The sequence below is a fragment of the Mustelus asterias genome, chromosome 3 (assembly GCF_964213995.1).
Source record: "Mustelus asterias chromosome 3, sMusAst1.hap1.1, whole genome shotgun sequence".
NCBI lineage: Eukaryota > Metazoa > Chordata > Chondrichthyes > Carcharhiniformes > Triakidae > Mustelus > Mustelus asterias.
The window spans coordinates 30,407,571-30,430,318 of NC_135803.1; the positions used below are offsets into that span (position 1 = coordinate 30,407,571).

The 22,748-nt window shown below is 42.0% G+C and overlaps 1 protein-coding gene across 1 annotated transcript in view; it reads left to right on the plus strand.

Annotated features, from left to right (window-relative positions):
- Window positions 1-19,584, plus strand: part of psmd1 (proteasome 26S subunit, non-ATPase 1) — a 105,806-nt gene extending 86,222 nt beyond the window's left edge. Inside the window, exons 19-25 of the mRNA XM_078206864.1 lie at window positions 7,143-7,245; window positions 11,184-11,353; window positions 13,220-13,312; window positions 15,210-15,311; window positions 15,478-15,633; window positions 18,293-18,444; window positions 19,353-19,584. Of these exons, the coding sequence (XP_078062990.1) occupies window positions 7,143-7,245; window positions 11,184-11,353; window positions 13,220-13,312; window positions 15,210-15,311; window positions 15,478-15,633; window positions 18,293-18,439 (771 nt within the window). The 3' untranslated portion in view covers window positions 18,440-18,444; window positions 19,353-19,584. The remainder of the gene's footprint in view (window positions 1-7,142; window positions 7,246-11,183; window positions 11,354-13,219; window positions 13,313-15,209; window positions 15,312-15,477; window positions 15,634-18,292; window positions 18,445-19,352) is intronic.
- Window positions 19,585-22,748: the final 3,164 nt, after the last annotated feature.

Sequence of the window (22,748 nt, forward strand, 5' to 3'; positions counted from 1 at the left end):
ATGTTTCAAATCAAAATTTTTAAACTTAGATTTTAACTTTGCATATCATAGTTCTGTCTTGGAATTTATTTTAATGATTAGATCAGCTATCAAGATTTGTGTTTACCTGTGCTATGCTACTTAATTCACCTCTTCAGTTTGTTCCTGCCTTTGTTAATTCTTCTGATCAAGATGAGGTTTGTATATCTGTGTGGGGATCCTTTCAGTAACCTGTGCTTAATAAAGAACGAGCATGCATTTCTGTAACAATTTTCAGAATCCATAGGACTCTTGAAAGTGCTTTGCAGCCAGTGAACTACTTTTGAAGTTTAGTCATCTTTCATGTAGGCAAAAGTGACAGGTAGCATGCTCACAATCTGACAAAGGGCAAATGAGATAAATGATCAGGTAATTTTTCATGCTGTTGGTTGAGAGGAACGCTCCCCAGTTGCACTTTAAATCCTGCCATGGGTCTTGTCTGTCCACCTGAACAGGCAGGCAGGGCTTCTGATCAACGTCTGATCTGAAAGATGGCACTTCCTACAATGAAACTACAATATGAAAGTTCCTTAGTACTGCACTGAAATATCTTGATGTTGTACTCAAATGAAAAGTGAAGCTGGAATGTACAGCATTTTGACTGGGTCAGTCTGCGACCATTTGAGGCAAGTTGTTACTTAAGAATATTAAAATCCTAATTGTGAGAGCATTTCATTATTTCCAAAAGCGTGCACATGTTCTGGGCCAAGCAGCAAGTCTTGCCATGGATATTGGTGATAGTTATTGAACCTGTTAAAATGACTGGCATACATTTTGATAGCCTGTCTCTTCAGAGCTTCAATGTAATCAGAGTTATAAGATTTTTGTTTCACATAAGACGAGGGAAGATTTTCTCATGAACGGCATCACTTGATAGGCACCACTTTTAGTGTCGTAAATTGAAGTATGTCCCAATCATATTTGTTAAGAGAGAATTCCTGACTGCGTGAGTTGTTTGAGACAAGCAACTGAGTGAAATGATTAAATAAGTCACTTCTATAATGGAGGGGGAAGGAAATTTTAGAGCTATTTAAATAGCACCTTTTACAACCTCAGGATGTATCGAAGCACTTTACAGCTAATGAAGCACTTTTGAAGTAATGTAGAAATCATAACAGCTTATTATCTTTGAGACGTAACTGTACACAATGAGGTAATAACCAAATAATCTATTCTCCTGAATTTTGGTTGAGGGATAAATGTTAGCCAGGACACTGGGGAGAAATACCATGCTCTTAGAAATAATCCTGTTTGATATTTTTTTATATCCACCTGAAGTTTAAATGTCACAGCTGTGATTCTCCCATCCTACTGTGCCAATTTTTTAGCGCAGCAGGCCGGGAGCATCCCACAGTGGCCGATTCGTGGGGTTTGCGCAAGCGTTTGCACCCCGCTTGCGTCTCCCAGCGCCGGATTTCCAGCGGCATCTGTTCTGCGCCAGAAATCAGCGGGAAGATGCATAGACAATTTAAATGGTCATTTTAATATTATTTGAATATGATTAGTGGGCCTGGGACTGAAGACTCCGGGCCTGTTAGCATGTCTCACCCCGCAAGAGTGTTTCATTCCAGCAGGGATTACACCAGCTCCCCGCTTTTGGAGAACTAGCGGCCCGACCCTGCCGGAGTGAAGAGGGGGCAATCGGGGCCCCCCAGGGGGTTGGGCAGCAGGAGGGGGGTGCCCCCTGGACATGGGCACAGCTGGCACTGCCAGGATGCCAAAGGGGCAAAGTGCCAATGCCCAGAGCACACCTTGGCATTGCCCATCCGAGATCACGGGGGGGGGAGGTTGGGCCGGGAATACGGAGGAGGCGGGGCAGCAATGGGGCCTTGGGGGAGGGGGGGGCGGTGGTGACGAGCTGGCGTTGCGGGGCTGGCCAGTGATTGAGTGGACCGCGCCGATCAGCGCGCTGATTCGAGCCTCTCCAACAGGAATAGGCTCTGCCTCCTGAAATTTAATGATATTCATGCTGGTGGCCTCTGCAGTGCACAGAGAGTGGGAGATTCTTCTCTAAACTCCCACTGAAGAAACCAGCATGAATTACACACGCAAATTTGACAACTAGAATTTTCTTGGGAGACTTCTGCCCCACATCAGAAAGGTTGATACCTTTGGCAATGCAGTGCATGGGTTCAACTTCCACACTGGTTGAGGTTATTCATGACTTTATTCATCAACCTTGCCCCTCACCTGAGGTATGGTGATCCTTAGGTTAAATCCCCACCAGTCAGCTCTCCCCCTCAAAGGGGAGAGCAGCCTATGGTCACCTGAACCTTAGTGACTTTTACCTTTATCTTTACTCTCTCTGTACCATAGAATCCTTACAGTGCAGAAGGAGTCCATTTGGTCTAAACCAAGTCTACAAAAAAAGCATCCCCCCCCCCCCCCCCCCCCCCCGTCCCCAGCACTATCCTACCAATTCTGGCATTTAGCACCCTTGCATACTAAGCAGCAATTTAACATAGCCAATCCACCTAACCTGCACATTTTTGGACCATGGGAGGAAACCGGAGCTGCCGGATGATACCCATGAAAGCACTAGGAGAACATGCAATTCCATACAGACAGTCACTACTGAGCCAAGGAAGACACTTAACAAGATCATGAATCATGTGTCTGAGTCCTACTTGTGCATTTCATTGTGTCAAGTGTTTACAGTCCCAAATGCCTAATGTTGAACTTTTTGGGACTCTTCCAAATTTAGTAGATTTAGAAACTTCAAATCGTTGTTCATTGCCAGAGGTAGAACATTGAAAGTTTGTGACCCAGAAAAAGACATTCAGCTCATTCTAACTGTACCAGCCAAATATCCAGCCTAATCCCACCTACATAGTCTACAGGTTATGTCACTTCCTTCCAAATATTTTAAAAACAATGAAGTTTTTACCTCTCTCTCCCTTTGCAGGCAGAAATTCCAGACCCATGCCACCCACTGAGTGAAAGAAACTCTCAACTACCCTCTAATCCTTCGACCAATTACACTAAACCAATGTGCCCTGGCCATTAATCTTTTCGCCACTTCCTTCTTGTCCTCTCTGCTCCTCATAATGTTATACACCCCAATCAAGCCTCCCCTCAGCCTCCTTTGTTCCAAAAAGGCAATCCCAGCCTATCCAAATTTTCCACACAACTAAGATTCATCATCAAAAACCTTAAATTTCCCCTGTACACTGTCTAATGGGATCACATCTTTCCTCTAATGCAATTACCTGTATACAATACTCCAGCTCTGGCCTAACAGAGGGTTTATACAATTGTAGCATTACCTCCCAATCTTAGACTTAGCCAGTAAAGAAAAGATGAAAGAACTTTTATTTAATATAGTGAATTCAGCATCCTTGGGACGTGCCAAAATGCTTCACAACTAATGAAATCGATGAAGAAAAGCTGAAGAGAGTGGAAAGTAATGTAAAAGAGGTGAACAAAAGAAACAATAAGATCTGACTTTGGGGGGAGGGGAGGGTTCTCCAGCCCCGTCAGACGGCTGTGGGAATCCTAATGCCATGCTGAATGGGACGTCGGCCAAAAAGCGGGATTCCCGCTGGGTGTGAAGGCAATTGGGATTCACCTGACCGTCCGCCAGCCCTGATCAAAAATTACGCTAACTGGATAACTGTAATGCAGTTTAGTGGACTGGACAGCCCATTCAGTGACCTCTCTCCATGCACCTGCCTCCCTAGTGGGGAAATGCACCGAATGGGCTTTGGTGCTGGAAATGACCTGTGTGCACACCTAGCATTTTGGACTCTGAGAGGGGTCAAGGAGGTAGTTCCAGTGGCCGTTTGCCCCTCTGCCAAAAGCCAGGCTGCAGAGGCAGGGTCCCCTAACGGTCATTGAGTCATAGAGGTTTACAGCATGGAAACAGGCCCTTCGGCCCAACTTGTCCATGCCACCCTTTTTTTTTAAACTCCTAAACTAATCCCAATTGCCCGCATTTGGCCCATATCCCTCTATACCCATCGTACCCATTATACCCATCGTACCCATGTAACTATCTAAATGCTTCCTAAAAGATAAAATTGTACCTGCCTCTACTACTACCACCTCTGGCAGCTTGTTCCAGACACTCCCCACCCTCTGTGTGAAAGCATTGCCCCTCTGGACACTTTTGTATCTCTCCCCTCTCACCTTCAACCTATGCCCTCTAGTTTTAGACTCCCCTACCTTTGGGAAAAGTTATTGACTATCTAGCTGATCTATGCCCCTCATTATTTTATAGACCTCTATAAGGTCACCCCTCAGCCTCCTACGCTCCAGAGAAAAAGGTCCCAGTCTATTCAGCCTTTCCATATAACTCAATCCAACAAGTCCCGGTAGCATCCTAGTAAATCTTTTCTGCACTCTTTCTAGTTTAATAATATCCTTTTATAATAGGGTGACCAGAATTGCACACAGTATTCCAGGTCTGGCCTTACCAATGTCTTGTACAACTTCAACAAAACGTCCCAACTCCTGTATTCAATGTTCTGACCGATGAAACCAAGCATGCTGAATGCCTTCTTCACCACTCTGTCCACCTGTGACTCCACTTTCAAGGAGCTATGAACATGTACCCCTAGATCTTTGTTCTGTACCTCTCTCCAACGCCCTACCATTAACTGAGTAAGTCCTGCCCTGGTTCAATCTACCAAAATGCATCACCTCGCATTTGTCTAAATTAAACTTCATCTGCCAATTGTCAGCCCACTGGCCCAATTGATCAAGATCCCGCTGCAATTGGAGATAACCTTCCTCACTGTCCACCATGCCACCAATCTTGGTGTCATCTGCAAACTTACTAACCATGCCCCCTATATTCTCATCCAAATGGGTGGAGCTTGGGCTAGGGGTAAGGGGTTGATCTTAGCATTGTCTCCTGGGATTGGGGGGAGTCCCATGGCTGCACTGCCCCTTCTAGCCCTGGCAGACCTGAAGATCACCCCTAGCTTGGTGATTTCAGGCAGCTCTCTGCTCAATATCTTCATTCCTGTCATCTGTGAAAACTTTGAAGTGGCCTGGGCACTTTAATCTCCATACTCTCTGGTCACCTGGCGGGCTTTTAAATCACAGTAGCACTCCATTCTGTATTAAAGATTTTTCTTTCTCTCAGAAGCTCCAGGTATGAGCAGATTCCTTTGAAGTCCTTTGAGAGAGGAGATGTCATTTTCATGGGGGGAGGGGGCGGGTGCATAGCTATTCACTCAGCCCCATTCTATTCACACAGCTTTTATTTGAAGCCTCTAAGCCTTCTTAGAAGTGTCAGAGGGGATGATCTTACCAGAATTTGGCAGTGTTGTTTTCGGCGAGAAAAATGGTATGCTTCTCCAGAGAAACAGGTCTGTTTTCTTTCCAGAGCTTACCATGCTCTGTCCAAAAAAAGAATCAGCTGGGCGAGTTTCCCGACGTCATGCAAGGGGAGGATGGGGCCTAAACACACCGACAAAGCCTGGCTGCACTGAGATTGGGGCGGCATGTTAAAAGGGCATGAATAAACCTCCGCCCTCAGCCTACCATGGGATCTCAGGGGCACCCCCCTGCCCCCATCATGATCAGAGCCGGCACTTCTCCTTCCCCATTCCGGTTAGAAAGGGTACCCCATCCCCCACTGATCCAAGTTGGCATCTCTCTTTCCCCCCCCCCCAACAGTCAGTGCCAGCACCTCTCCCCTGAACAACAGACAACTTGCTTCCTGACCCACATAATCAATGCCAGCACCCATCTACCCTTTCTGCACCATTCCAACCTGTGCCAGTGGGCATTGCCCGGCCACAGCCTGGCAATGCCCACTGGCACAGGTTGGAATGGTGCAGAAAGGGTAGATGGGTGCTGGCATTTATTATGTGGGTCAGGAAGCAAGTTGTCTGTTGTTCAGGGGAGAGGTGCTATATCCATCTTTATGCCCCTGAGGGGATCACCATGGCAAATTTACATCTGGGTGGACCTGTTGTAAACCGTGCCGATGTGGCGTCATGTCAGTGGGTCAATATACTGGATATTGAGCCCCTGCTGCCGATCCTGCAGATGGTGAATGTGGGCTCAAGATCTCTCCCAGTGTCTTTGAAATACCTTCTAACCCTTTCAAAACCTTTGTTTCCATTCAATTTCAGTCCAGCCCTTTTAATTATAATTTGATTGACAGCTTAATGGTTTTCTACTCAGCCTCCAGTTAGCTGTGTTTATTTACTTTTCACTTCATGCTTAAATGTTTCTCAAGTACCCCCAATGTTTCTAGCCAATGTTTACATAAAAGAGGAAGTGAATAGGTCTTTTGAAGTTGTCTGCAGCTGTTCGTGGTCAAAAAAACCCTTTATTTGTGGGATGAAGAAGTTGGGTCTGTATCCATTGCAGTTTAGAGGGATAAGAGACGATCTTATTAAAGCTTATAAGGGGCTTGACAGTGAATGCTGAAAGCATGTTTCTCTTTCTGGGAGAGGTCAGAACTAGGGGACATAGCTTAAAAATAAGGTGTCTCCTATTTACAACTGATGAGGAGAAATTTCTTTCTTTCTTTCAGATGGTAATTCATCTGGAGAACACTCTTGCCCAGAGTGTGGTAGAGCCAGTGTCATCATATTTTTAAGACAATGACAGATTCTTAACTGACAGGGGATTCAAAGGGTATCAGGGAGAGGCAAGAGTAGATTAGAGGCCACAATCAGATCAGCTATGATCTTATTGAATGGCAGAGCAGGCTTGATGGGGTAAATGGCCTGGTCCTGCTCCTAATTCATATGTATGTAACAACAGAAAGCCACTTCCGCTTAAACATAGTGTCGTTACTAGCATGGACCCCCACACCATCAGTATCCTAGGGAGAGTCATTGACCAGGAACTCAACTGGACCAGTTGCATAAATGTTGTGGCTGCTAGAGTTAGATGGAAACTTGGTATTCTGGAGTTTATAGCTCACTATCTGACTTCCCAATGCCTCTCCAACACCTACAAGTCAGAGGAACAATGGAATACTCTTCATTTGTATGTGTGGGTGCAGCTGCAATAACACTCATGAAAATACTTTACGGGACAAAGCAGTTTACTTGATAAGTGTTAAAGCCACGGAATTATGCATGTTTCTATAATTTGAGCTATTCTGTTTTGACATACAAATTCCTCTTTGACTTACAGTTCTGTGGTTCCTTTATTAGGTCTCACAATTCCGACAGCTCTACGCAAAGGTTATCAATGACAAGCATGATGATGTCATGGCCAAGTTTGGCGCCATATTAGCTCAGGGCATTCTTGATGCAGGTAATACTTAAATCACTTGTGACTTTTTGTCAGTATCTCGTTCCAAAACTCTGTCTGCTGTCCTTGTGTGAAAACTTCGGTTTAAGCAATGAAATATCATGTAATTTGAGATAGTTTAAGGAATCTCAAAAATTAACATTTTGAGACGGAGAATTAACATTGTTAGGTGCAGTCAATTGCTGCCAAAGCAGTTTGGTAATCTAGTTCCCTGGCCTTGTCATAGTGCTTATTACAGGATAATATTCAAAAATGAATATGAGCAAAAATGTACTAACCTAGAAATGCTGAAACAAAAGTTAAAAAAAGTGCTGGTGGCACTCAACAGGCCACGGGCCAAATAGCGTGTGTGGCAAGATTAACAGTTAACTTTTTGGATGAAGTCTTGATCATAGCTTCACGTTTCCCTTCGGTCTATTCATTTCTAAATGCTGCCCATCTGTGCTTGTGCATTTATTCAAAAGTCGGCTGTGGCTCAATGGTAGCATTCAAAACCTTATATCAGAAGGACATGGGGTCAAGCTCCATTCCTGAGACTTGAGCACATAATTTTTTTAAATTAATTTTGTGGGAAGTGGGTGTTGCTGACTCGGCCAACATTTGTTCCCATCCCTCAAAAGTGCAATAGCATACACTTTCTGTTTCTCCTCCTTCCCTCTTTTTCTTTATTTCAATTCAGTGTCATTAGGTTCACATTAGGTTCAGATTATTGCAGCTCGTGTATAATGTCAATGTTAAACCCATTCCAATTAAGTATTGTTTGCAGAGCAAATGAACTGAGCCCTTAAGTCTGTACTGAAGAATTTGTTTCGAAATGCACTGCAGCTTGTTTGAAATAAGCTTTTTAATGTAGTTTAAAACTGATTTGCCTTTTTCTGCAATTCAAAATATTCAGTGAAAGCAAAAGATTTTGGACTGAGAGGTTTCTCTTTAATTTTTTTTTCACATTTTTAATCATGGCAGATAGGTTTCTCATCGAATTAGTTTGTCTCTCACAGTGGGGTAATTCTTGGCATTTGTGCTTTGATTTCAATTTACTCCAGTCAGAATATCTGGAAAGTCTTTAATCTTTCCATTATATTCTAGTAGTTAATTTCTGTATCTGCACAAAGCTTTATTTATGAAAAAATGCAGTCCCATTGATACCTTGTCATAATTATTATATGTAATATGTAATAATTATTTTACTGAGAAGAAAACAGGTTCTCTGAACAGCAACCACATTAATTCCCTCAATAGTGACGCAATGCCTTCTACCCCCCGTAAACATTTAGCTCCTCCACCTATGGTGAATTGCACCAAATGTTTTTCTCAAGACTACAAAGAAGGGACCCAATTCCAAAGAAAACTCCTATTTTATGAGCAGTATGGTGGCAATAATCATACCTGATGGTGGTTGGCCGAAATCGCTGCTTTGAGGGACTTTCGAGTGATGTTTTGCGGCCATTATAATTGATGTCTGCAAACAATAACCATCTTTCTATATGTTAGGTGTAACTCCGGGTAACTCTTATTGTTAGGGTCTTGGTTGCAATATTCTGTCAGGAGTGGCCTTGCATCAAGTCCTGCCACACGCTACCACTCTGGTAATTTTGAGGAATTAACTACATACTATGAAACTTGTAGTAGAATGTTCTTTTTACATTGGAAAAGTTGTTTTGAATGCTGTAATCAGGTGCTCTTATCATGTTAGTCTAATTGGGTTTTCTATAAATCATATAATAGGAGGATTTTAATATAATTTGAATTACAATTTGAAAATAAAATCTTGCTAATTGGGTGTTTCTCTGATAATTACTAGATTATCTGGCAGATTAATTTTTGACAAATCACCAATTTCCTTAAAAATGGGCACAGACTAAATGTGAGCAGAACATTTATCTGTCCTGTTTTTCATTATACAGCTGTTTTCTATTACAGCTATTTAAAAAGACATCTGTTCAGCTGTGTTGTGTTGCCCCATGTAGATAATTACTGCTAAAGCTAAACTCCTGTAACCAGACAATTTACCATCTGTTTACTGATGGATGTATATTTATTAAAATCATTTTATTTGAAAATACTGTGGCCTAAACGGCCTGGAATTTGAGATGAGAATAATGGTCAGGTTATCGGCATTCACTCTTTTAATGGAAATCTAACAGCAACTTCAAGATTATGCAAATACACAGTTAAATATTAAAGTCCAGAAGTTGCTGCCCGAAGTACCCTGCTCCTTCAGCGGGTGTATTTTTGAAGTTCGTACTGATAGACTCAATATTTGAAATACTGCAACTGTGTGACATTGCTGTACTTGCCCATAGTTCCGCACTCCTGCCTCTTACTGAAGCTTTCTCACCTTGTTACAACTCTCAGTTCTCTTTTACATCCATTCTCTACCGCCCTCCTCAAACGCTGATTTTCTCAGTAAGATATGCTTGCTATATTCCTCCCTCAGCCTCTGCATTAAGCAATAACTCATCTTTGCTGATTTGAATCTGTCTTGGCACTTTGCCTCCTCTCCTCTGATTTCTCTGCCCTTTTCTCCTCCCTTAATCTCCCTCCTATGAAGTCTTCTACCCATATTCACTGCCACCTCTCATCTCATGTGGACTCTCTACTCCCATTGTGTCATTCACTGACACGGTCGCTTTGATAATTTTCTAATATTTCTCATCATTCATGTGTCCCCTACCTCTTCCCAACCCCTCACCCCTGAACTTTCCAAGATTTCCATGACAAAGAAAGAAACCTTACTCGGCACCTTTCACAAACTCTGATGGTTCTCAAAATACTTCACAGCCAATTAAATAATTTAGAAGTGTAATGACTGTTGCAATGTAGGAAGCACGACAGCAAGTTTGCACATAGTCAGCTCTCATATACCTTGACCAAATAATCTGGTTGAGTTTTGGCTGAGGAATAATTGTTTTGATGTGGAAGTGGCGTGTGGAAGTGGCGTTTGCTGCCAAATAAACCTGTTGGACTTTAACCTGGTGTTGTTAGACTCCTTACTGAATAATTGTTTGCCAGGATACAAGGAAATTTCCTCAGTTCCTCGAACAGTACCTTTGGATCTTTTACATCCATTTGAGAGAGCAAATCAGCCTCCATTTAAACATCTGGAATGTGTCATAAATCCCCTCAGTGACTGACAGCACTAGGCTAGCTTGCATTTCCTGTTCTCATGTATTTGCAGTTTATAAAATTATGTGCTTGTCATATGTCCTGCCACCCCTTGATCCTACGCATAGAAATCTAGAGTTCTAGATTCTGAAAGAAATTTGATCAGAGCTAATGGCCACTGCACGTATCACTATAATATGTTGGTTCAGTTTGAGTTGCTTCAGATGGTTTTTGAGGTCTTGCATACTCATTAAACAATCTGTCAGTCATTCTAGTGATATACAAGATTAGAGTTGCGTAGTTACAAAGGGCTGATCCAGTTGACTTGTTCAAAGTTGGTGCTATCTTTAGCAGCGAAATCAGTTTGTTTTCTGTGCATCTATTTGAATTCATACTAGCATAGAAATCACCTGCGTTAAAACTAATGATCTTCATTGTCATTATGAAAGGGTGAAAAGATGGTTAATTTGAATGTTCAAAAATACAAAATTATATCCCAGAAATGAAGGAGTGCTGGGATGGAACAGAGTGCGAAGATTGTTGTATTCTAAGGCCCAGGATCTGCTGAAACTAGTTTGAAGTCTAAGATACCAAATTAGAAACAGCAATCCATTCTACCATGTTTTCATAGATTAAGCTTGGCCTGTTATTTTGAGAAATCAATGTATTGTAACAAACTGTACTGAATATGTGTGCCTGACCTGAACATTTTAATATGAAAAAGCCCACATGTGAATGAACCTTCGTTCTTGCTTTACATCCTTAGACCATTCAAACTGATAATTGTACTTGAAGGCATCATATAGATATCTAACGCTATTTTTCCTTTTTGATAGGTGGCCGCAACATGACCATTTCACTCCAGTCACGGACAGGGCACACCCATATGCCCTCAGTGGTCGGGGTGCTGGTGTTTACCCAGTTCTGGTTCTGGTTCCCTCATTCACACTTTTTGTCTCTGGCCTTCACTCCAACTGCAGTCATTGGTCTTAACAAGGATCTCAAGGTAACTTAATTTTACATGATCTCTTTTTAACTCCTTGCTACTCCATACAGCTTTTTGGATTTGTTTTTAGTTAGGGTCAAATTACGATATGATTTTGTTGGTTAGTATTGAGTTCAGAAGTTCTATTTTTATTTTCACCCCATCTGATATGATAGAGGAAATGCCTTAAACTGTATAATGTGCTTGTTCATATATTTTTATTCCAGTTGGAAGGATGGTGAAGTAGGCCTATGGTTCTTCTGGTCCTACCTCAATGATCCATACTCCTATAGTAATTCGGCAGACGGCATGCTTATACAGGCACAAAATGGCTGTTTTGTCATGTTTTCTGCACCTGAGGTGGCAGGTCAATTAACTAGTGCAACTCACTGAGTCTTTAGGTTGGCTACAATCTGTCCATTGTGCTGTTTTGATAAATAAGATGGTAGGGCCCCTCATCTTTCCATCCTGCAGCGAGGAAGCTATTCTCCAGTTGTACTGGACATCTTCCCATTACCAAAGTGGTCATCTGCCCAGACAGTGGCCATAAGAGCCCGCTGCTGCCCAAGTCTTCACCATCTATGTTAAGCAGCTATTTTTGGAGTTTCTGTTGAACCTGTCCACCATGCATAATACCCTGGATAGTACTTCAGTCGAGAATTTCATCGCTGATAGCATTGCCTCAACAAGCAATTCCTCACTTCTCATAGCTTTGAAGAAGAGTCATACGGACTCAAAATGTTAACTCTGCTTCTCTCCATAGATGCTACCAGACTGGCTGAGTTTTTCCAGTGTTTTCTGTTTTTATTTCAGAATTCCAGCATCCGCAACATTTTGTCTTTATTTACCTCACTTCTAGTTGTTGACCCCTTCACCACGTTGAGGTGTGGGTTGGATTTTGAAAGGAACAGGCAGTGAGGGCAGCAAAGACTAGAAATCAGTGGAGAAAGATTGTTCATAGCTCAGCCAGCATTCAGAACAAGGACTGATGAACGGCAACAAGATGGTCTTTTGGCAGCATGTGTTACTTTCCAGTCACAAAAGAGTAGCCGAACAGGCACCAGAGTTGTGGCGACCAGGGGATTTTCACAGTAACTTCATTGCAGTGTTAATGTAAGCCTACTTGTGATTCTAATAAATAAACTTTAAAATGGATGCAGTGCACATTTATTAAATGAGAATGAAAGCAGGCAAAGATTGTCCCTTGAAATTTGTAAATTCAACTGCCATCTGAAAGAAAGTAAGTAAAGCTCTACAGTCTTTAGATCTTAATGAAAGTTTCAGCAGAATGTTACATAATTAAGAGTAGAAAATTACATTATATTATGGTATACAATAAAAGGGCAGGTAGGACAGAAACAGATAGTTAAATATCCATTAGTGTCAGCTTTAACTTGGTGATAGTACACTCGGCTCTGAATCAGAACGTTGTAGGTTCAAGTCCCACCCCCAAGATTTGAGCACATAATCTAGGCTGACACTGAGGGAGCTCTCCCTGTTGGAGGTGACATCGTTTGGATAAGATGCTAACCTCGGCGGCGTTTATGTGTTCTCAGGTGGATGTAAAAGATTCCATCACTACTTGAGGAAGAATCAGGAAGTTGTACTGGCATCTTGTCCATTATTCTCCCCCAATCAATCCCTAAAATAGATAATCTAGTCATTTTGAAATTACAATAACGATGACACTTCAAATATACTTAATTAGCTGTGGAGACCTTGGAACATCATAAGGAAGGTGCTATGTAAATGCAAGCTTGTCCTTTTCTTTCCTTCAAACAAATGAACTTGGAAGAATTGTTGTTCCAAAGTATTGAATTATCTTTCTTATTTCTTATAACTTGTTTATTTCTTTCTGAGCACGTGTATGATATTCTTTGTTCACAGATGCCCAAAGTCCAATACCGGTCAAATTGCAAGCCATCAACATTTGCCTACCCTGCTCCTCTGGAGGTTCCTAAAGAGAAAGAAAAAGAAAAGGTCTGCTTCACATGCAAATTCTATTCAAATAAAGAGGAAGGACAAACACTCTGTCATCCAAATGTATAATTTAGAGGTGGATTGTAGAGCGACTTGACCATGGGGTTTGAAAGTACTCTTGTTTTGCATATAATTCCTGTTCCTGCCTCGTAAGGTATCAAAATCTTGCATTTTATTCATGTCTTTCCCCCAAATTTCATGGAGTTTGATTTGTATTATGAATTTTAACAACTTGGAAAAATGTAAACTGAAATATCAAGTCTTTCAGTCTAAAATGTCAGTAACTCAACAAATGAATTTGTGCACAGGTGCTTACTCAGTCTTGGCCTTGTTTAGTTTTTGAGGGATGGGTTATGAAATAGATAAATTTGATAGCTTATAGGTTACCTGTCATCTGCTGTTGTTCCTGTTGTCATCTTGAATTTTAACCTAGAATTCCTCTTTCTACAATTTGAGAAGCTACAGGCCAATGAGCCTCACATCTGTGGTGGGTAAGTCGTTCGAAGATATTTTGAGAGACAGGATCTACAGGCATTTAGAGACACAAGGACTGATTAGGGACAGTCAGCATGGCTTTGAGTGGAAAATCATGTCTCACAAATTTGATTGTTTTTTGAAGGGGTAACCAAGAAGGTAGATGAGGGCAGTGCAATTGATGTTGTCTACATGGACTTTAGCAAGGCCTTTGACAAGGTACTGCATGGTAGGTTGTTGCATAAGGTTAAATCTCATGGAATCCAGGGTGAGGTATCTAAATGGATACAAAATTGACTTCTTGCCAGAAGGTGGTTGTAGAGGTTTGTTTTTCAAACTGGAGGCCTGTGACCAGCGGTGTGCCTCAGGGATCAGTGCTGGGTCCACTGTTGTTTGTCATTTATATTAATGATTTGGATGAGAATATAGGAGGCATGGTTAGTAAGTTTGCAGATGATACCAAGATAGATGGCATAGTGGACAGTGAAGAAAGTTATCTCTGATTGCAACAGGATCTTGATCAATTGGGCCAGTGGGCTGGCGAATGGCAGATGGAGTTTAATTTAGATAAAGGTGAGGTGATGCATTTTGGTAGATTGAACCAGGGACAGGACTTACTCAGTTAATGGTAGGGCATTGGGGAGAGTTACAGAACAAAGAGATCTAGGGGTACATGTTCATAGCTCCTTGAAAGTGGAGTCACAGGTGGACAGAGTGGTGAAGGAGGCATTCGGCATGCTTGGTTTCATCGGTCAGAACATTAAATACAGGAGTTGAGACGTCTTGTTGAAGTTGTACAAGACATTGGTAAGGCCACACTTGGAATACTGTGTGCAATTCAGGTCACCCTATTCTAGAAAGGATATTATTAAACTAGAAAGAGTGCAGAAAAGATTTACTAGGATGCTACACGGACTTGATGGATTGAGTTATAAGGAGAGGCTGGATAGACTGGGGCTTTTTTCTCTGGAGCGTAGGAGGCTGAGGGGTGATCTTATAGACGTCTATAAAACAATGAGGGGCACAGATCAGCTTGATAGTCAATATCTTTTCCCAAAGGTAGGGGAGTCTAAAACTAGAGGGCATAGGTTTAAGATGAGAGGGGAGAGATACAAAAGTGTCCAGAGGGGCAATTTTTTCCCACACATGGTGGGGAGTGTCTGGAACAAGCTGCCAGAGGTAGTAGTCGAGGTGGGTACAATTTTGTCTTTTAAAAAGCATTTAGACAGTTACATGGGTACAATGGGTATAGAGGGATATGGGTCAAATGCGGGCAATTGGGATTAGCTTAGGAGTTTTTTTTAAAAAAAGGGCAGCATGGACAAGTTGGGTCATGCTGTAAACCTCTAAGCGTTTCTGTTCTATTTTCTAATTCTATAATTTTAGGCTAGGTCTGAAAAGATGTAATCTGTCAAACCCTCAGGTTTCCACAGCTGTCCTGTCAATCACTGCCAAAGCAAAGAAGAAAGAGAAGGAAAAAGAAAAAGAAAAGGGAAAAGAAAAAGAAGAAGAAAAAATGGAAGTTGTAAGTACAAACTGGGCACATAGTGCTGAATGATTTATTAATGTTCCATTACTGTTGAACAAGAACAAACTAATGTTATAAAGATACGTAAATATGGGGGCTTTATTACTTTAGTTGGTGTTCATTGAAATGTTGTGTGTTAATTTCACTTTTTTATTGTCTTTAGGAAGAGACTGAGAAAAAGGATGAAGACAAAGAGAAAGAAAAGAAAAAAGAGCCAGAGCCGAGTAGCCAGTTATTGGAGAACCCAGCCCGAGTAATGCCCGCACAGCTTAAAGTCTTGATTATGCCAGAAGCGTGCAGATACCAGCCCTTTAAGCCTGTAAGTAATGCTCTTTAAAAATCTTGATGGCTAATGGCAAAATACATAACTTGAGTCTGACTCTGCTCTACAATTGTAATAATGAAGGAATCACCTTAAAATTACAACCTTTGGCGGAAAATCTGAGGTAGAAAATAATTTTGGGCAGTATCACATTGACTGCTGGTTATAACTCCCTGTCCCCCACCCCACCATCAAGTATCTAGCCTTGGCTCACTCCTGTTTCTCATTGGCGGCACAGTGGTTAGCACTGCTGCCTCACAGCTCCAGGGATCCGGGTTCGATTCCCAGCTTGGGTCATTGTCTGTGCAGAGTCTGCACATTCTCCCTGTTTCTGTGTGGGTTTTATCCAGTATCCTCCCACAGTGCGAAAGACGCGCTGGTTAGGTGTATTGGTCATGCTAAATTCTCCCTCAGTATACCCAAACAGGGGCTGGAGTGTGGTGACTAGGGGATTTTCATTGCAGTGTCAATTAATGTAAGCCTACTTGTGACAAATAATAAATAAATCTACATGCTTACCCTCGGCAACATCACCTGATTTTAAATAGTCATGTTCCAAATGAATGTAGCCAACACCTAGCTCTTCCTCACTACCATTCCTCTACTGAATCTTAGAATGAATACAGTACTGAAGGAGGCCATTCAGCCCATTGTGTCTGTGTTGGCTTGCTGCAAGAGCAGCTCATCTATTCACGCTTCCTTGCCTTTTCCTCAGTCCTGCAAGTATTTTTCTTCAGATAATTATCAGCCTCTATGTTGTGGAACTGACATTCAACTTTGACCAGTCAGGATTTCCTCTAATTAAACCTTCGAAAACTGACCTAATTGTTTTCAGTCTCTGCCACAAATTCCATTTCCTAGCTACTATTTCCATTCCTTCACTTGGTCGTCTTACCCTCTTTTTCAGATCCCTCTGTAACCTTGTAAATTCCTTTCTTATGTGTAACTTACAGTCCTGAAACCCTCCTATTGCAACCTCGCACTCACCCAACGTCCTCTTTTTTTGCGTTCCCCACTTCCTTCAAGCCGCCATTGGCAGCAATACCTTCAGCTGTCTAGGCCCTAAGCTCTGGCGTTTTCTCCCTGGTACTGTGTTTTTCTCCATCTCTCTTTCTCAGCTTTTAACATGCACCTTTTCTTTAAATTGGAGAAGGAAGAAAAGGCTGCGGCCAGTGAATTAGAATTTGCTATCAGGGATTTGAAATAAACTGGCGCGAGGACAGAGTGAGAATTCCAATGAGAATGAGGGGATTTTAAATAATTACAGGTGGGAGGACAGAGCGAGAGAGTGCCATTGAGTATTGAGCTTTAGAAATAATAACTAGCACGATGACAGAGTGAGAGTTCCAGGGATTTAAAGAATACCTGGCAGAGTTACAGAGCGAGAGTTAATTATCATTTTATTGTGTTTACTTATTTTCCAATTTTGGTGCAGTAATAAATGATTTGAGGCATGGCTGGGCTGCTCATACCCGCCAAGTGCACACCCTGTACCATGTGGGGACTCCAAGATACTACCTACATCCTGGATAACTAAATGGGCAGTGCAGAAAGTGCCACCAAATATAAAAATCCGAGTGCTGCATCTTGGAATGCAAAGAGCAGCTGGTGTCACTGGGGTGCATTCGCAAGGTTGAGAGCTAAGTGGATAGCACATTTCAGAATAAAAGCAAATTACTGCGGATGCTGGAATCTGAAACCAAAAGAGAAAATGCTGGAAAATCTCAGCCGGTCTGGCAGCATCTGCAAGAGTAAAAAGCTGGCGTTTTGAGTCCAGATGATCCTTTGTGAAAGCTAAAAGGCGCAGAGAGTGGGAGATATTTATACTGCAGGGTGAGGGAATGAAAGATGAGTCATTGCCACAAAAACAAGGGGAAAGGCTGCTAATGGCAGTCCATAGAATAAAAGGTGTAAATGGCCAAACAGGCGAGAAGCTGAAATCAGAGGGGAAGCTGTGACAAATGAAGATGTGGGGGGATGGGTGGGAGAGAGGTAAAATGGACGGAAAGGGGAAGAAAAGGTAAGGAAAGGGGGGATAACATAGGGGGAAATAGTGGGGAGGGAAAGAAAAATAAAGAAAGACAATAAAGAAGTAAATGGTAGAGAACAGTTTAAAAATGAAATGGAAACAAAGGGGTTGAGGTGGGGTAGAGCTAATCATCTGAAGTTGTTGAATTCGATGTTGAGACCGGAAAGTCTCACATTTCAGAAGGTGGTCACCCCACAGCTTAAAGTGCTGGCAGAGAGGGACTCGATGGCTGTTAGACAAATGATGCAGCAGACCCCTGAGGGCATCACACTTTCTAACAGAGACATAGTTCTGAATACCAACAGGGGAAAAGCTTCCTCTGGAGAGAGCAGCAAGAGTCATGGCCAGAGCACCAGGGAGGAGAAAAGACCTAGGAATTAGAAGCGAGTGTAGGCAATTCAGCCCTTCGAACCAGCTCTGCCATTCTATATGATCATGGCTGATCCCCATCTCATTCTAACTCCACTTCCCTTGCCTTTTCCCCATAGCCAGGAGAGCAATAGTGGTAGGGGATTCTTTCATCTCCATTGAAATTCTGCAACAGGAAGAAATATGCATTGCTTTGTTTTTAAATTTTTTAAAAAGTCAGTTAATGAATATAAATATGGCCAAAATCTATTGTTGCAGCTGTCAACTGGAGGGATTATAATTCTAAAGGACACCAGTGAGGAGTCAGAGGAGCTTGTGGAACCTGTTGCTGCTCATGGACCCAAGATTGAGGAAGAAGAGGAAGAGCCTGAACCACCTGAGCCATTTGAATACATTGATGATTAATCAAAGTAAGTGCTGCGACTTGCCAAGCATCCTTCTGTTCTCTTCACGCTGAACAATTACTGGAGCCATTGCAATAACTCTACTAATTTATTTAGAACTTTCAGCCTCTGAGATTATGTAACCGATCCAAAGTCTATTTTCTCCTCAACTACTTCCCACCATCACCCTGTCTCCACCCCCACAATGATGAGTTACTGTTTAGTTGCGTATGGGAGATGTGCAGTTATATAGCCAGCAATCACCCACTGAAATCACCATATGGCTATTTTCCATGCATGAAACTAAGACAATTAGTATGGTGTTGTATCTTAGGAATGTCAGCAAACATCAATTCTACCCTATTGGAGCATTCACACACCTGAACTCACTGGTCAAAACCATCGGATACCCCCTCGGGAAACTTGCAATCTGAAACTTAGTGTTGTGTGCTAGTAAACATTCTGCTTTTGGTTGGATTAACTCTAAGCGGTACATACAAGGAAGCCAAGACCCTGCTGTTATCCATCTAAATTATCTAGATGTGGCTACATCTATGTGATGAGAGAGTATGCACAACATTGGGCAAACAGAGCTTCTATATGTAAGGATTTCTCAACAACTTGACTGGGAGAGTCTTAACATGGTATTAGTAACCCAGCTAACAAAAAAGCCAGATCTAACCATTTAATAGTTTTAGGATAATCTTCAGTTGGTCATGCTTGTGCAGCATCAAAGGACTTCTCATCACATGGAACACCTGCAGGTTCATGGTCATACAGAATAAAGAAGATAACTTCTGATTTTACTGAATTAATTATTTTTAGGTTTACATAATGACTGATAATGAAAAGTCACAAAACTGAGTAAAACATTTTTGCAGAAAAGCGTTATATTGAAAGATTCATTATATTTTTCACTTCTATCCTTCCACAAGGTTATGAATGGAAATTCAGACGATATTCCCACCATGTTCCGACATTTTAGTTTAATGGAAGATGCCCATTCAAGATATGTAATCCACGACATACTTCTGCAGAATGGACTACAACGATTTACAGTCTGTGTTGGTGACTCTCAGAACAGCTGCAAGAGATTTATTATGCATTGTAAAACTTGGACATACATTAAGAAATTCAATAAACCCCTTTCATGTAAAAAAAACCGCATTCTTCTTGGTTTAATTCAGTCATCGGCTCTTGAGCTCAGTTGGATAGAATTGGAAATTCAGAATAGGCAGTCTCACAAGTTTCCGACTTGTCATTGCCAAAAAACACAATGACCCAAATCTTCCAGGATCTGAAATCTGGTTGCGTCTGGACACTGCAGAAATTTTGACTCACACTGAAAATTAGCTTAGAAATGTAAAATTCCAATGGATTGATTGTCACTGTCCAGGTCCCTCCACAAATTTCTCCAACCCTGAGCTTAAGGTGGAGACTTAGGGCAGGGTTTACCAGGAAATTTACCTCCGAAATATGATCACAAGAAATAGGATTAGGAATAGACCATTCTGTCCCTCGAGCCCGCTCCGCCATTCAGTAGGATTATGGCTGATCCAACATTCCTCATGTCCACTTTCCTGCCCTATCCCCATAACCCTTGATTCCATTACTGATCAAAAATCTATCTAAGCCTTAAATATACACTACTCTCTTAGCTCTCTGTGGCAAGGAGCTCAAACGACTCTCAACACTCTGAGAGAAGAAATTCCTCCTCATCTCAGTCTTAAACTGGTGCCCCTTTATTCTGAGACTGTCCTCTGCTCCTGGACTCTCCTGTAAGGGGAAACATCCTCTCAGCATTTGCCCTGTCAAGCCCGTCAAGATATCTATATGTTTCAATGAGATCACCTCTCATTTCTCTAAAATGCAGAGTAGAGTCCCACCCTGGTTAACCTTTCCTCATAAGACAATCCCTCCATACCAGGGATCATCCTAGTGAACCTTCTCTGAACTCCCCCAAATGAAATTAAATCCTTCCTTAAATAAGGGGACCAAAATTGATCACAGCACTCCAAATGTGGGCTCACCAGTACCTTGTTTGTTGCAGCAAGACTTTCCTACTCTTATACTCCAACCCCCTTGAAATAAGGGCCAACATTCCATTAGTCTTCCTGATTACCTGCTGCACCTGTGTGCTAGCTTTCTGTGTTTCATGCACAACTACCCCCAACTCTCTTTGTTTGCAGCTTCCTGCAGGTTTTATCCATTTAAATGATGCTCTCTCCTTTTGTTCTCCCTTCCAATTTCAAATGCCATGCTATTATCTCAACTAGTTCTGCTTTCCCCACCCCTACAGGTAATTCTAACTGCTGGTTGCATTAACTGAGTCTTGGAAGATGTAATACTAACTGGATTACAAAAAGTAACCATCTTTAGAAAAATCTTAGTTTCCAACCCAGTCCAGTAGCCCCACATGCTCATGTTTTAATAATCCCACCAAAAATCCCATGAGAGTTTCCACATCATGGTGGGGGTCTAGAATGCGCTGCCAGGCAAGGTGGTGGAGGCGGACACACTGGGAACGTTTAAGACTTATCTAGATAGCCATATGAACGGAGTGGGAATGGAGGGATACAAAAGAATGGTCTAGTTTGGACCAGGGAGCGGCACAGGCTTGGAGGGCCGAAGGGCCTGTTCCTGTGCTGTATTGTTCTTTGTAATGATATTTCCCAGATGAGCCCCCAACCTAGCTTGATAGATCCGAACATTAATTTTTTGTTTAGAAATGTGGAAGGCACCTACTGAATGGAGTCACAGAGGCTGCTGATAAACTTTTAACAAAATAAAGCATTTATTAAACAAAAACAAATTCACTATACACTACTCCACCCACTATTCCTTTACAGATATGTAAAGATTCATGAGGATAACAAATTACAAAATCTATCTTGTACTCTAATATTCACAGTAAGTACATAGTCCCTGAAAACCAATAAGTAAAATGTGGTCAGATACACCACACTCAGCAAGCAAGTGACAGATGCCACCCAAAACTTGTACTGATTTCTCACCAATTCCCCCCCACCACAGACAGTTGTCCCACTGAGCCACCATGACTCACTGGAACTCAGTCTTTTTTTTTTATTTTATACTTTTTCAATTCAATCAAATCAAGTCCAATTCAGAGTCTCAACAAGTTGAGACATTTCCGATCCAGGCTGACAAGACAGGGTAAGTGACCAAATTACCCTGTCCTGGGCCTGATCTAGATGAGCCAAGCTGATTGGAGGAGGGAAAGCAATACCTCCTCCAAGACTTGAGCTCATTTGCATCTTAGCCAAAAGGCCGAGATGCCGCTTTTAAAAATTGCTTCATATGAAACATATGAAGCTTCAATGTAACCTAATGACCTCAACCAAGTGCAGCATCCAATCCATACTACACTTGATCTTAGCCAAAAGGAACTCAGTCTTTCACATGAGGGTTTCCAATCTCTGCTCTTGGGATATCCTCCCTCTTTCTCTTCCCTCCCATCCTCTCCCCCACACACATACCTAGGATCCACTTCCAAGGTTTCAACCTCTCCTGTCGGTATTCCTCTGCCCTGGAGCATCTCATACATTCGAGCTTCACCTTGACTTTCATGCACTCTCGGATACCAAGCTGTGCCAACAGAGCACTGCTTCAGAGGCTGTATTAAGCTGTCACCAACCTTTGGGGTCACCTTGGATCTCTGGCTTTTTCCAAGCCAAGGTCCCCAGGTTTGCATCATGCAGTCCTGTCTTTAACTTTCAGCCTCTTCGCTCTCCATTCAACATTACAGAACAGAACCTTTTTTCCAGATTCTTTGTTCCTTGACCTCACAGTCTTCCTGGAACTTTCTTCAAAACCATTCTCTAGTTTCTGGGGCTATTCTGTTCTTTAATTTGAGATCTGCTTTTTGCATTCACGCAGCGTCCCTGTTGCAGCAGTCCCTGTGGAAGCTCTTTACTGCTAGGTCACATTCCTTCAACGGCACTCCGAGCTTTCTGTTCCCTGTAGCCTCTCTGTTACTAGGCACCAGCCCAATTTTTTATGTTTGCTTTAGGGTCGTAAAACCTCATTTCAAATGTAGGCATTTAAACAAACCCAGACTTACAGACAATTCTTAAAAATGAAACTAAAACTTAAAGCTATGGGCTATGCCCAACACATACAAATATATCTTAGTCTTCTCTCTTTCCTAACTTGTGGAGAAGGCATTAAAGGAGTGGAAAGAGGACCTGAGCAAAGAAATTAACCTGCAAAAGACATTAGATTAAGTTACACAAGCAGTGATCTATGATGAACAGATGATCTGTTTTTAATAGAGTTAGTTGGGTATGTGTACCGACCAACATGCCAGGAAA